At 35.3% G+C, this 15798-nt stretch overlaps 1 protein-coding gene across 1 annotated transcript in view; it reads left to right on the forward strand.

The window, feature by feature from the left end:
• The first annotated feature begins 417 nt into the window (after window positions 1-417).
• The window catches only part of TPO (thyroid peroxidase), a 36137-nt gene continuing 20756 nt past the window's right edge, over window positions 418-15798 (forward strand). Inside the window, exons 1-6 of the mRNA XM_032443884.1 lie at window positions 418-514; window positions 2173-2254; window positions 5289-5458; window positions 7911-8043; window positions 11733-11862; window positions 14374-14601. Coding sequence (XP_032299775.1) covers window positions 421-514; window positions 2173-2254; window positions 5289-5458; window positions 7911-8043; window positions 11733-11862; window positions 14374-14601 — 837 coding nt within the window. The 5' untranslated portion in view covers window positions 418-420. The remainder of the gene's footprint in view (window positions 515-2172; window positions 2255-5288; window positions 5459-7910; window positions 8044-11732; window positions 11863-14373; window positions 14602-15798) is intronic.

Genomic DNA, 15798 nt, shown 5'->3' on the forward strand with positions numbered 1-15798 from the left:
AGATGTTACACTTAGTTTGTCCAGTTTCACTGTCTTGTGTGTAATGCAAAATTGTAATCAAACCATATTAAGACACAGAAGTTCAAAACAAATGGTGAAATATTGCTTAACTTCTATTATGTAGGCTAAACATTGCTAATACTGTCAGAACATATCATGGCGTAAAGATAAGTGTTGTATCGCCTTGTGTTAAAATTTTCCTGAGGGGGAAAAGAATTAATAAAGAATGAAAATAGAGAAAAGGAAATAAAATTATTTCTAAAAATGAATAAATTTCAATAACACACTTAAAAATTTGGCTACAAGTCTAATTTAATAATAAAATTTACTACACACATGAAATTATTTCTAATATGGCTTATCATTATCAGTAAAATAAAGGTATATATTTTGTAAACATTTCTCTTTTCTTTATTCTAGATGAAAGTGTTAATTGTTTTGGGAATTTCAGCAGCTATAGCCTTCACAGCTGTTTTCTTCTCTTTCCTTCAGACTGGCAAAGATGTCGTCTTTGGTAAGTAACAGATAAAACATATATCATTTTATTTCATTGAGCAATTTAGCTTAATCTTTTATTTTCTTTTTAATGTGAAAAATACTCGATCTGACTTCCATGAGAATTATTCCATGAGCACTTGCTTTTGAAATGCACCTTCATCACTCGACAATGGTGAACACGACACATGCTGTGTATCTCAGTTATGTATGTATGTCTAAAATTGATTGAATTTTCTTAGTGGCATCCATATGTCAACTGTAATGTTTAGAAGCATGATGGCTGGATTTCTCTACCAGAGTGAAAGTCACTACCTTTACTCACTCTGGACTGCAGTCAGTTGCCATGTGATGTGCCAGCTGGTACACTGCTGCTGTCCCATGAGGCTGCACATCTCCATGGATCTGTTCCCATTAGCACCCTCTGGGCTACTGGAGGGACTTCAGAGCATCTCAGACTGCAGAAGCACCTATATTTAATTGATAAAATCCCACATTTTTGAGTACCAGAGCCATTTATTTTACATCTGATCAGTCTAAATCAGTGAGGTTTGGTAGACTAGTACAATAGATACAAGACTGATTTTTGAAAGTATTATTTTCAAGAGGCTGATTTTTACATTAATAGAGATTGTGAAGAAACAGGATTTTTTCAATATTTATTTGTCAATAATTTTTTCAATATTTACATTTCCTTAACTGTTAGATAAGGTTTGGAAGGGAAAGATCTTCATCTGATGTAACTATAGAATAACAGATAAAATAACAGATAAAATAAGTAAATACAGTGATATCCAGACTATAAAATAAATAACCCCTGAACCAATATCCAAGACATTATTTTAGATGGTAAACAGATTTCGGACTATCTCTGTGAAACAGGATCAGATTGATTTTCTATAGTGGATTCTCTGCTTGATGCTCCCATATTAATTGCTGGTAAATATATAGTTTAAAATGAGGTTATATTTTAAGTTAGTTAACAGAAAATGAACATATGAATAAATGGAAAAGAATGAGAGAGAGTGGAATTTAGGTATAGAAGATGGATCTCCTCTGAATTAGAGCCTAAATCAATATGCCATGATGAAAAATACTTTAAGCAAAATATATTTCACAGAGACAAAACCCTTAAGTATAATTTAAAATCTTTCTGTATCAAATTCTAAAAGTCTGTGTTAACTGTAAAGATCAGTCTCTAATTTTAACTTAGACTTAAAAGCATTTTCAGTTGTAACAAATCCGAATAACATTAAATGAATCATATGAATGGCTCATGCTACCTGCAACGTGAGCTTGGATTTGTCCTTTCAATCCAAGGACAGCCTTATGCAGCATCCACATGAAGCCTATAGAGCATAATCCTCACATAACAACACGTTCTCAGATGGACTTGTAGGTGTAGCACTACACGATATATGTAGCTGAATTTATGCTGGAAGAAAACAAGGGAAAGCCTAACACTTCATACATTATGGAAGAAATGATTTACTACTCTTAACTTATTTTTCAGAAAGATCAGAAAACACAGCAGTAAATAACAGAGATATTTTAATGGGGAATAATTGCATATGACAGTATTGCAAACCTATTTATTTTATAAGTTTATTTAAATAAATATCTTTTTTTTTTCTTTTTTTTTTTCCTGTTATGTTGTTTTGTTCTTCTGTTGAGAAGAAATTGAAGATAACTGCATTACTGAGGCTATCCAGAAGGCTTCTAATCTGGTGGATTATGCTACACAATATGCTCTGAAAAGGTAAAAATAAATAAATAAAAACAGATAAAGTGAATTTATTCAGCAAAAGGGTTTCCTAATAGAAGTTTGATTAAAATGAAGCTATATATTCACCCCAGATAAATCACTGGGTCACTGGACTTTTTAACTTCCCTCAAAATACTGAATATGTGGCATTATACAAAGTTGATATCACAGGGGTCCCTTTAAAGGCCTTTATGATAGTAACAGACTCACATAGTGTCTGAGGTTTGCATCTAGCACAGCTCCTGCTCCAGCAGGGACACCTAGAGCAGCATGCCAAACCACCACCTCATCCAGGTGCCTTTTTTGGGTATCTCAAAGGAGACTCCACAGCCTCTGGGCAGCCTGTGCTGGTGCTCCATCACCATGCAGCGCAGAAGTGCTCCTGGTGCTCAGACAGAACCTCCCATGTTCCAGTTTGTGCCCATTGCCTCTCATACTGGGTACCAATGAAAAGAACCTGGCTCCATTCTACTTTCACTCTCCTTACTGGTACTTGCAGACACCAATTTAAGCCACCTGTTCTCCAGGAGGAGTCCCAGCCTTGCCTCATAGGAGAGATGGTCCAGTAATAATTATAGATATATTACAGAAAAGGTAAACAAATAAGATCTTTTCCCTTCTCCTACTCTCCTCCCTTCCTCTACCCTCTCCTTTTCCTTCTCTCTCCTTTTTAGCCCTTTCCTTTCCTGTTTCAACAGCAGAACTTGAAAATTAGATCAGTAATCCAAAGCTTTTAAATTAAGCATTTGATCTGACAGGAATTGTTTATGATCTTTGGATATTTCTTTGGGCAGAACACTGTTAGTAAAAGCAATGTGTGAGCTGTTTATGTCTTTTGCAGTTTGGATTTAACCCTATAAGCAGCCACAGGGCGAAGGCTTACACTGTCAGCAGAGCATCCAAAGATGTATATTAGTATCAGCACTTGCATTCCTGTTTTATCCCATCTGATGCACAAGTGTCCTGTGCCAGCATTAGAAACCTTATGTCCATGAGAATATAATTTACTCTTGTGTTAACTGGTGTAAAATAGTAGGACTGTTAAAAATTAACAGCAGTAAAAACTATTTCTGTTGCATGCTCTTATTTAATTCAGTACCTCATGGATTTAATCAGCTTATTGAGAGACTTCTTGCTGTTTTAATCCAGGCTGTTACACATGCTCAGCACCTGCCTCTAAGACACAAGTCTTTGGCAATTTGCAAAGTACCAAGGACTGAACTATTAACTAATCTCATTATTGTCTTGAGGAGGGGATGCGTTTAACTCCTTAAATTATATAATTCTACATTTTCATATCATATGAATCTGGAACTGCTAGTGCCTTTTCCCTTTGTAACAAAGAATGCTGTATACTTGAATTAAAAGCTTTAGTCAGCACAAAGGCTAAAACAAGAAAGAAGTGCTTCTGACTGCATATTTGAAATACTGGAAGTTATAGAGGTCGCAGCACTGTGAAAACTTATTTTACTTAGGCTTACAAATAATTGAAGGAAGCTGCAGTGCAATACAGATGAGCTCTGTGCTATCTTTGAGACTGAAAAGGCAGTTCTGAGATGAAAAGGCAATATCTTTTTCAGGTTAGAATCGGAAAACTCTTAATCATTCCATGTATAGTAGTGCAACCTGATGTTTGCTGAATTTCTGATCTTGGGGTCTGAGCTACAAGCTGTCTGAAACAAAATAAATGTTTGTTTGTTTTTTCCTTAGACCTCAGCTTAACCTTGAATTGTGGTTGAACTGAACAAATAGGTTTCCTCACATCAGGTGTTTAATTCAGGAATCTGAGTGATTATATTATTCTTTGCTTACCATGTCTCAGCAGTTTCAAAGGATCTGAATTGTAAAACCCCAAACTTAATATGTTTTACTGTATTTTGTAACAATCTATGCCAACTCAGTTTGATTGTCTATGAGACTATATGCATAATGAATTGCAAAATCATTTTCAATGTTTTGAATCCATTGTTATAGTTACAGTTGGAGAAACCCACTTGACATCATACTTCAGTTAGTGCTACCTTGTGCAGCGTTTGAGGCACGGACTCAGATGTGAACGATCCAAATCGTTTATTACAAGTTCTCACATCCCTTATATACCTTCACAAGTTGTTATTTTCTAACTTTCCCATCCGCCCTTACAACTTTCCCAAACATCTTACATGTCAACAAAGCATTCTACAAAACACTTTTCAACTGTCCATGCAGGCACATATCCAATCAGAGCTGTGAGACTCTTCTTCTCCTTGCAGAGGTGTCCTTGGTTCTCATGCTGTTTATCTCGCTCCACACTGCTGCTCTGAACAGCTTTTCTTGTATTCCCACAACCTTGGTCTTACAGCAACAGTAGCCATGTACATACGTGTTTTCAGAATGAAGATACTCCCTTTATATTCTGTACAGTGCTGCTGTTATGGGAGATCAGAACAGCAGCAAATGTCTAAGGCATTTGATCTGGCTTGGAATATCTAAAAAATAAAAAATAAAAATCTCAGAAACAGAATATCAGATGCTGGATGGCAATGCATAGATTTTACTTTTGGAGAATTTATTTTGTGTATATAGATATGCATATATTTTAATGTTGATCTGAACTGAGACTCAGTAACTGAGCATCTGGCAAATATAAACAATCTTCCTCCCAGGAATCTATCTGTAATGACTGAGATGGTCAGTGATATTAAATGTTACATAAAAATGAAGCCTATTCACTTAGATGTCTCAGTAGGAGGAGTTCTATGTTTTGATTATTCTTCACGAGTCTTCTCAGCTACTTTGTGCTGCAGACTTTGTCCACCATATCAGATTTTGTTTCATCCTGACAGCTTCACACAAACTTTAATGCTGTTGTGTGTGCTCAACAGAAGGGCTCTTTCCAGAATTTTCCTTGCAAAACAAAGTAAAAATGTAGTTTTCATTTTTGCTTACCAAGCAAATTCTTTCATTCAAGTTATACCTCAAACTTAGAACATGCCCAACATAGACAATTACACCTATTAATGAGTTCTTTGTTTTATTTTCATTATAGAAATATCCAAGGGAAGGGAATAGCAAGTCCTACCTCATTGCTGACCTTCTCAAAATTTCCAGAACAAGACAGTCAAGATATTTCCCAAGCAGCGGAACGAATGGAAATGTCAATTCAAGTATTGAAACAAAAAGTTTGCAAGAAATACAAGCGTTCTTTGCATCCAACTGGTAAACACATCAGTAAAAATACCTTTTGATTTCTTGAATATGGTCTTTTAGATAAAAACTGTAATAGCTTCTTTTATTTTTTTTTTTTACTTCAGGAAGATATACATATCTTGTCCCCATCCTGGGGCCAGGATGCTCTCCTTGTTCTTTTAAAAGCACCCCATGTAGACACATTTTTCTTTACTGGAGAGTTGACTGTGTTCCCACAGTTGAGGAGAGCAGCACTTTGCTATTGCCATCCTTTGAACTCATGACCATATTGTCTATAAATAGTCTTGCATATACATATTGTTGTAAACTTCTTGTTTATAGTGAAATGTTTTGGGGTTATGTGCTTCTGTGACAGAGCTCACAAGCAAAATAAAACAATTCCTATCACACTATGACGCAGGCACTTTGAAATATATTGCCTCTGGAAACAGACAAACTTACTGATAGTTTGTTTAAAGAAAATATTTTCATATTTCCAAAATTAATAATACATTGCAGTTGTAAATTTTATTTCAATTTGTTTATATTTCAACTGTTTTTATACTAGATGAAGAAATAAAGGGAGGTAATCAAGAAGGTTCAGTGCTGTATAATTATCTAAGTAAAACATTGTTGCTGTTCAAGATTACTTTCAAGATTAATTTCAAGATGAGTCCCTGGTGTCAGGAAAGCCAAAAATTCAGATATTTTTTCCTTCAAAGTATAATTCCTTCACTTAAAGTAAGCTGGAGATTTATAATATGTATTCTCTGTATTGATATTATACCATGACACTATTATTCAAGGTATTGAAGTATTAGAGTGTTGTAGTCAAACAAACTTATCTTTTTCTTTTTCTTTTTTTCCTTTTTTCCTCCAGAAAATGTCTGATGTACTAAATGAATGAGATTCTTGTAGAACTATAAATATTTCTATTTCTGTATGTGTATATTTATACATTTACAGACTCACAGAGATACAGTGATCTTTCTAGTGGTACAGTTTTAGAAGAACTGGAGTTTTCAAGTCACAAAGTCTACAAAACTCATAAATTTACAGAACCAATGCAGTCTGCACAGAAGTTGGATAGACCCAATGCATTTTATTTGCTGTGTCAAAAGGTAGTGTTATGTGAAACAATGAACAAAACATTTTAAAGCAAACATGAATCAATACCTAAGAAATACTGATGGTGGGAATTGGATTCAGAGCATGACTTTGAACCTGAACTAACATGTGAATGCATCTGTATCCACAAATTCAACATGGGTAGCTAGGACATAATAGCAACATTATATAGCTGGTCAAGCAACCCATTTTCTATCTGCTCTCACCACTACCTTGCACAGGTTCTAATTGCTCAGTGGAACATTTTTCAGCTGATTGAAACTTTTTTTCATTTGTTTGTTTCTGGCTTACATTTTTCACTTGATAATGGACTAAATCAGTCTAGTTCGGGGTTGGATGAGCTAAACTGATAAGAGATGAGACTGACTGACCTGCAGCAGGCAGTGAGGAGGCAGGGGCAATAGTCACTTTCTGCTTCTACTATTTTGTTTGTTTTTTGTTTTGTTTTTGTTTGTTTGTTTGTTTGTTTTTTAATCACATGAAGGTTACAGTCAGTTTGAAAGACAAAGGTTTCAGGAAGGATTCTGCTCTTCCTTCATTTTCACCTTTAATTCCAACCTGCTCTTCAGGTATGTGTGTGAGAGAGGTTGCCAGCTCACAGAGAAATACAAATTTGCACCTCATCAGAAGGACTCTTATAGTTTCATAGTTTCGTGCAGGTTGGAAGGGACCTTAGAGATCATCGAGTCCAGCCCCCGGGATTCGAGCCTCTGTGTAGCAGAGCGGCACTTCTACCACTTGCGCCACAGGGGGGATTCGAACCCCGGGCCCCAGTGTTGCAAGGCGGCGTCTTTAACCACTGCTCCACCGGGGCACTCTTATGACAGAGCTTGCAGTGTAAGAAATGCATCCTGTTTTTCCCTGGCCCTCAAATTCTGGGCAATAATTCTATTCCTCTCCCTCTCTGCAAGTAGCTATAGATGTATAGCTATCCTAATTTTAATGTTCGGTTTCCTTCCCATCCCATGATTTTGTCCATTGGAATATATATCTGCTCCTGAACAGTATTTTTTACACCTTTGTTTTAAGTGTAATTACTTGCCAAATGATTTGACCACAATGCATGGAAAGAGAAGAGAATGCAGGGGGAAGATCAAAGGAGAGGAATGAGCAGGTCCACCTCTGGTCTCAGATATGGATAGATGGCTTTCCTCTTATTCTCTACTCACGAGATAATAAAAATAGCTCTTCACACTTTATATGTCCTCTAAGTCCCTAAGACTACCTACTGCAACACATCTAACTAATGCTCTTTCCCAGAAAGAAAAGCAAATGCTGTAATTGCTGCAGACAATAATGTCTTTTCTCCTATAGAAGCCTTATGTCAACAGAATATTTGGGTTCTTCCTTTCAGATCATTTATCAGCTGATCTGCTTACTATGATTGCTAACATTTCTGGATGTCTGCCTTATATGTTGCCACCAAAATGTCCAAGCAATTGCTTAGCTAATAAGTATCGACTCATCACTGGTGCCTGCAATAATAGGTATGTATGATAAGGATTATGCCCTGAAAAATCTTTCCTCTTTTTTTTGTCCTTTCTCTGTCTTTCCTTCCTTCTCTCTCTTTAAACTCAATAATTTACCTTTATTTTTCCTAGAAAAACTGGGTAGATGAGTTCAATCATCTGACATCACTGTCTCTCTAAATGAGACGCCACTTAGAGCTCCCAAGGGTAAATACTCTTCATCTCAAATTAAGTGCACTAATTTTTGCAGAGAGGCTCTACCTTTGAAAGCTTCTAAGATTATGTAAGGAGCTCTAAACACAGAGTGGACTTATTCAGTAGATATGAATTAAAGAGATTGAATTCTCACCCAACTTCCATCTTTCATTAAATTAGAACAATGTTGAACAGGAAAGAGTTACATCTTCAAAATGAACAATAATAAAATCAAGTAGATGCTCATTTTTTTAATTCTACCACAACCTTAATACTTAGTGAACATATACATAAAAATTATAGGTGATAGTTTTATATATCTATTTTTATGAATGTGCTGATTGGCTGTCTGAATGTTTATTGTTTACTTATTATCTACTTCTACCCTAGTATAAGTCAGGATTGTTTCCTACAAAACTCACCATAACACAAGTGACTATATTTTCAAAATACTTCAATACAATAAGGATGTAAAATGTAGAATAAGAGATCTTTCAAGTATAAGGATAAATGATATTTATACTTGGCCTTGGGTTACCTAGGCTTAAATTCACAAATGGAAAGGCAGACCAATGGAAGACTATTAGCATTACACAGGTTAAGGCATTCTGCAATACGGTTACTGAACAGTGGGAACATTCTGCAGTTTTGTTATTCAGTCACTCATTTTAAATGAGATGAATCAGTATTTCTGCATCACAAGTCGTTTGTAAGGAACTTGCATGTTAAGCTTTTTGTTGAAAGGACACAATCCAATATGCATCAATGTCATATATCTATCTGGATATACATGAATTCCTCCAGGCACTTGCAGAATTGCTTGGAATCTGAACTAACAGTATAATATTTGCACTGACAACTCTGTTGGACCTTGAAAATATTGGCCAAGCAGCCAAATAGAAGCACGCAGCTGAAGCTTCTAATACTCAAGCATTGTTGCTGAGGTCTTTCTCTTCATTTTTGGGGAGAAAAACAGTTGAGGGTATACTAAAACATTGTTTTCTCTGTGGTAACTAGTAATACGAGGATTTGTATAGAAGTTTCTAAAATTGGCTGTTTTTTAAAAAAAAAAAATTGATAATATATTTAAAAGTGAGCATGGAATTTCTTAACACATTCTTTACTTAATCAATTTGCATATCTGGGACAGATCAGTGCAGTTACAAAATGTTTATTCTGCCACCAAAGAATTTATTTTTGCATAAAAATCCTGGAACAAATGCATAACAGAACGGTATGAGCATGACTGTCTTTGGAAACTATTGTCATGACATCAAAAAATGAGTGTCATTATCCTCATTCACTAGTAACACATATCAACAAATTTTACTTTTTTGTGTGCCTGAAGGCTTATGTGTGGATAATAAGCAAACTAAATGTACAATAATAATTAAGAAAACTGGAAGATAAGGTACACCTAGGTTGGTTTTGTCATTTTTATCCCAACTAATTGCATTGATATATCTGTTTTTTTTAATGTTTAGGGCAATGAAAGTGATTCAAAGGCAGGGAAATTACAGTACTAAAAGAAAGGCATCTCATGGTGCAAATTAATGTTCTCTAATCTTACACTTCAGAGGTACTGATATGTCTACTGCAAGATTGTGTCTTCAGTTGTTCATAATAGTGAGAGATAGTACAGGATGACAGGATGGCACTCATGAGTTGACTCTTTTTCTGGTTTGATGCCAGGAGTTTAGATGACTGTATTGCATTTTTTGATGCTTGGTATTTGAGCATCTACCAGGAAACTTATCTGTCAGATTTTTGTTTCATTTTTGTGCCTTTAATAGTTTTATTGGGCAAGGACTCAATGGTTAGTTTGAAGCTCTTATACTATAGGAGTTATGGTTTTGAATATGGTACACCCAGGGTAAAGAATGTACTGTAAATGAATGTACAGTAAAGAGTACTGACTGAATCCGTTAACTATGAAAAGAAATCAGGATGTTTCCTTTAGAATGGCTGCTTCACTTACATATAAGCTAGGTGTCATTCAGAAGACACAAATATGGAGAGTAAGCAGTATCTTGAAATTCCACTTTCCTCCTAAGGGAGTCAAAACAATATCCAGACAGTGTAATCCTACAGTTGCACTAGTGAAGGAAAAGTTCCACTTCCCATAAACAGAATGTATTGTTATCAAATTTGTCTACTGTGTAAGAGTATGATACCAAATTCTCATCATTTTGTCTACCCTAGATAAAACATTTATATCTCATGCACGATTCCAAGGCATTAACATGTTTAATAGAATAATAACAAGGCATCTGAGAGGGGTTTTACTAAAGTAGTGTTCCAGTGAGCTTCTACAATATAAAAGCAATCAGGAGAAAAATCACAAGTTAAGCAGCAAAATTAACATTTCATTATTTTTAATTGAGTGAAATAGCACTACACTATGTGCAGTATTTTATGCAATTTCAATAAAGACAAATCAACTGTAACTAATTTGAATGCTTTATTGAAACATACTTCAACTTTCAAATGTGAATTATTGTGGATAATTAAGTGCATTACTCTGTCATATTACTTGGCAAATTGAGTCATATCAGTGTGCCAGAGATCAATGGAGGATTAATAAAGTAACTGCTCCCTCTTCAGTACCCAATAGAAATATAAACATATATTATAACATGCTATATTTTTACTGTCAGAGATCACTGTGTACATTTCTAAAACTGTATTTTTTCTTTTATATTTAGCAATTCTTGTATATTTAGCAATTTCTTATATGTTTAGCAATTATAAAATTTATTGCACAGATCATGCAAAGCAAATCAACAAGCAGTAAAAAAACACCTAAAATATTCTTCACTTCAGGAAAATGCAATAGGGATTTTCATGATAGTAGGAAAACTAACTGGGTCAAGCCCTATGACTGTTTAATTAAGGATGACCTTACTGCTATCTACATTCCTTTGCTCTTAAACTCTTGTCTGAGCCATTTTACACTCCTACCTTCTTCCAAAAATGCTGGCAGCAGCATGGAAAACTGGTCTGCACTAATCCCAAGGTGTGTGTAGACAGGTGTTGATTGGAAAACTGCTGGATGATATTAACAACTAAATGAANCCCCCCCCTTTTTTTTTTTTCCTTTTAATCTTCCTTCACTTTTATAGTAAGGCTCCATCATCATATTCTCCTAAATCTTGATTCCCAAGCTATTCCTCTAAACAAGCATCTTTTTAAAAAATGTGAAAGCCCTTACCAGTATTTCTGACTCCATAGGAATGTGAGTTCATTATCAGCAAGTCACAACATCGCAAGTACTTCAAAGACATCAAAAGGTAACCAACATAAATTAGAAACATGAGTCAGATAGCATGTCTACTTGTTAAATTGATATTGGCTTACATGAAGACCAATAACTGATTCCTTTGCTGAGATCACTATATGAACATCTTGTTACAAGGGAATATTGTCCTGTGGCTGACAATATTTTATATTCAGAATTATTCAGAGGTGAAGGTTCTTTGTGTGCAATTCTTTATTTTCTTCTTTTTTCCCAGGGAGCACACTAGATGGGGAGCATCCAACACAGCCTTGGCTAGATGGCTCCCACCAGCCTATGAAGATGGACTCAGTCAACCTCGAGGATGGGATCCCAGCATTCGATACAATGGAGTCCGGCTGCCCTTGGTTAGAAAGTATACCATGTGAAACATTGGCTGTAAACACACCTGCCACAAAAAGCCTCCATTTATGCCAAGAAATCAAACAGCAAGAAAAGCTGGACCATAGAATGGGCAGCCAGGACTCCCTTCAGTTGCAGGGCAACCAGTAGACACAGGGTTGTTATTGCTCAGCCTTGAGAAAAGGAACCATAGGGTAGCCCTAGACATAGTCCCCTCATGCTGAAGAGGCTATTACAGAAAGAGGAAGGTACTTTCTTCACAGTGATGCACACTGACAAAGCAAGAGCCAACAGCTACGTGTTACTCCATATTTTTTCTCGATATAAGAAAAATGCTTTCCTGTGAGAATTATTAAATGTCACAATAGACTATCTAGACTACTTCTGGAGTATCCCTCATAGCAAATATCTAAAAGCCAAAAGCTTGCTGCTCCTGGAGCTTTAAATAGCCTGTTTCTTTCTTGTAGCAGAAAGTTGCACCACTTGGTCTCCAGAATTTTGTTACTACATAAAGATGCTGATGATTTTATGACTCCTTATTCAGGAAAGAAAGACAGGAATGGTTATTAAATAAATAAACATAATGCATATACAACAATCTATATGTATGTGTACAAATACACAATGTTGCCACAGTGATTAACATACCTTAGTTGGAAAATATTACTATCAAACCCGAATTTTATTTTTTAGAAGGTTCAGTTTACTAAGCTAAGAAGACTTTGCAGTATTTACAAATCTTTACAGACCATGTGATTAGAAAATAGCAGTGAGAAAATTCTGAACAAAAAGTATCTGCATAGGGAAGCGAGTGAAAAATTCTCCATTGCAGTGTACAGTGATTTCAGCTAGGCTTACTATTCCTGGTTTGTCATCATTTCTTGAAACCTGACTTTTAATGGGCTCAAAGTCTTGTTATTTTAACCACCACATGGACGAAGAAGAGAAATTAGTGTTAATGTCACCTGCAACTCATGTTATTAATCAAATAACATGATTTCTAAGCTACATAATTTAGTGCTTGGAGAGGAAAACCTGACATTTGCACAACTAAATTTCCAGGCTCTACAAACTGCCTATTTTTAGACTCATTAGAGAACATTCTTGTGAAGTAAAACACATTTAAAAAACCTTACACGGTTTCATAGAATTTGATTATATCTGACAAGAAAGCTTCTCTGTTACAAGTTGAAGATATGATAAAACTAGTGCCATGGCTGTTTTTCCCTACGTACGTTATTCCATCCTTTCTTTTACTATTGACTAACTACTCATAATTTTTAAAAAGAAACCAATAAAGTGAGTGTAAGGTAGAAGTCCAACCTGGAGATGTTCAAGGCCAAGTTGGGTGATGCAGCCCGATCTAGTGATCGGCAATTCTACCTATGGCAGGGAGTGGAAGCTCAAGGATCTTTAAGATCTCTTGCAACCTAAGCCATTTTATAGTTCTATGATTTTATGATTCTTTCAAGGCTGAGGATTATTATAAAGTGATAGAACAGAACATAGTTGAGAAATTCCAATTACAAACTCTTCTGAACTTGAAGAAAAAAACTGTGAGACCTGTGATCATCAAAGTTATTCAAATACTGATATAAGGACTTGTATTTCTGATGAGTGGCACTCTTGACTATTTCAGTATAAAGACTGATGTTCTTAGCAAGTCCCATGTTGACTCTTGTCCTCACCAATTCTATTTTACTGTATCTGCCTTACGTGTTCATTATATAACCCTCAAATTTATTAGACTTTTACTCTGCTGTCCATTCAGTTGCTTGGCTCCTAATTGATGGAATGTTATGCCTCATAAGGGAGGAATTTGTGAGTGATATCAATATCCTAATCATGTCAAACTGACTGCTGATTTTGCTCCAAAGGCTCCAGTGTCAGCTGAGCCTATAGCGTTGGTGTCTGCAAATGTTCCCTTGAAAATCATATGTATCTCTGTGCAAATTTCACAGAACTGATTCAGGAAATACTTTGTGACTTCTCCCTGCCTGGAATAATGAAGCAGAGTTTCCAGTTGCTATGTATTTGCTGCCATGCCTGTCTTCTGGGCTGCGCAAGGAGCTCTCGTTATGCAAAACAGCCCAGAACTGCCGCGCATCCATTTTGCTCAGCAGAATCCATTTGTTAAAGAAAAAGAAAACACGGGGAAAAAAAAAAAAAAAGAAAAAAAAAAGAAAAAAAAAAGAAAGCTTACAGTATAAAACAAACAAACAAACAAACAAAAAACAACAAGGTTTGCAAAATTATCTGTGAAGGAACAGATCAAAGATAAACAGCTCATTTGGCAAATACAAAGAAAAATGTAACTGAAAAGTCTTAAATCTCCGTTGGGCACCAGCGTTTTGTTTTGTTTTGTTTTTCTACTTCTTCAAGCTGGACATTAAAAGTACTCTACAATATCATTAATCCCAGGGAGGGGTTGTGGGAGGAGATAGCTTTTATTACTATTCATCCTGATTTTAGCATTTTATCAGATTGTGAGAAGTAAGTACTACTTGACACTTAAGGTAAATTGGTTCTTTTCCCAGGTCCGAGAGGTGACAAGAAAGATAATTCACGCATCTAATGAGGCTGTCACCGAAGACAACCTATATGCTGACATCATTATGGTGTGGGGACAGTATATAGACCATGACATTTCATTCACTCCTCAGAGCATAAGTAGAACCAGCTTTTTAACGGGAAAGGAGTGCCAGATGACATGTGAAAGACAAAATCCCTGCTTTCCGATAAAGGTAAGATTTGAAATGAATTTCTTCAAGACAAATTCCAGGCTCCAGACAGGTAAGTAATGTAAAATGCATTAGAGATATACATATGCTAAAATAATTGCAAAGGAAATGGATAGATCATCAATAATACAACAGATGATAGAAATACTGATATCTAGTTTATCAATCTATCTGTATATCTATATATCATCTTATAACATGTAACAGGTACGGATTTAAATTACTTTACAGAGATAACAAACTACAGCTACAGTACTTAGTACAAATATATTTTTCTACTTCTCAGGTTTATGTTGCAGAGAAACCTTATGTTTCCCCCACTGTTACTGTTTTTATGCATCAACATTCTGAATTCTATAATAGAAAATAGATAAAGAGATAATAAATAATTCTGCTTTTTAAACTGCTAGTCAGGTAAAGTAAAAGGATTTTACCTGCACTCAGTGCAAGCAAAGATAATTCCAGCAGCTAATGCAAATTTTTGCAGAAAGATATCTTTTCAACGTACATATAAAACAATCTCCAAGGAGTTGCTGAAGCTTACATGCATCACATCTTTGCTTTGTATAGATGGAAAATTTGAATTCAAAGCTTGATAGTTAGAAGCTAATTAGAAGGAACATAAATTGGTATAAATATATAATTTTATCTTGTCAATTAATTTGAAAGTACAAGCATTCTTTCACTCAAAATAAATAAATGAATGAATGAATGAATGAATGAATGAATGAATGAATAAATAAATAAATAAATAAAAGTGAGTAGCAAAGTCAAAATTTTTTTTTTTTTTCTCAAAACACAAACCATTACTTTATTCTGCAGAAGGGACTCTTGCTTACCATAACCCTTGAACTGACATATAAATTTGTGTTCAGAGCAATGTAAATTATGGACCTTAAATGGACCTTAATTACCAATCAACTTCCGTGTGCACTGAAGTTTGCATAGGGTACAAGTTCTAGCAGAGTAGAAAACTATTTTCCCATAAGAAAATGTAGCTGATGAGTGTACCAGAGTCTCCTTTTGATTTAAGTGCCGCATGCCACTTCAATTAAACGCAAAGAAAAATATTCTTCTGACTGCAGTGAGAACTGAATTAGGCCCTGTGTTGAAAGGTGGCTCTTCTTCTAGTCAGTGAGATAATCCCTAAGGAGTGCTAAGTGAAATTAATGACTGCCTGCATTTTTACTAGTCAGGTAA

This window comes from Coturnix japonica, chromosome 3 (assembly GCF_001577835.2).
Source record: "Coturnix japonica isolate 7356 chromosome 3, Coturnix japonica 2.1, whole genome shotgun sequence".
Classification (NCBI taxonomy): domain Eukaryota; kingdom Metazoa; phylum Chordata; class Aves; order Galliformes; family Phasianidae; genus Coturnix; species Coturnix japonica.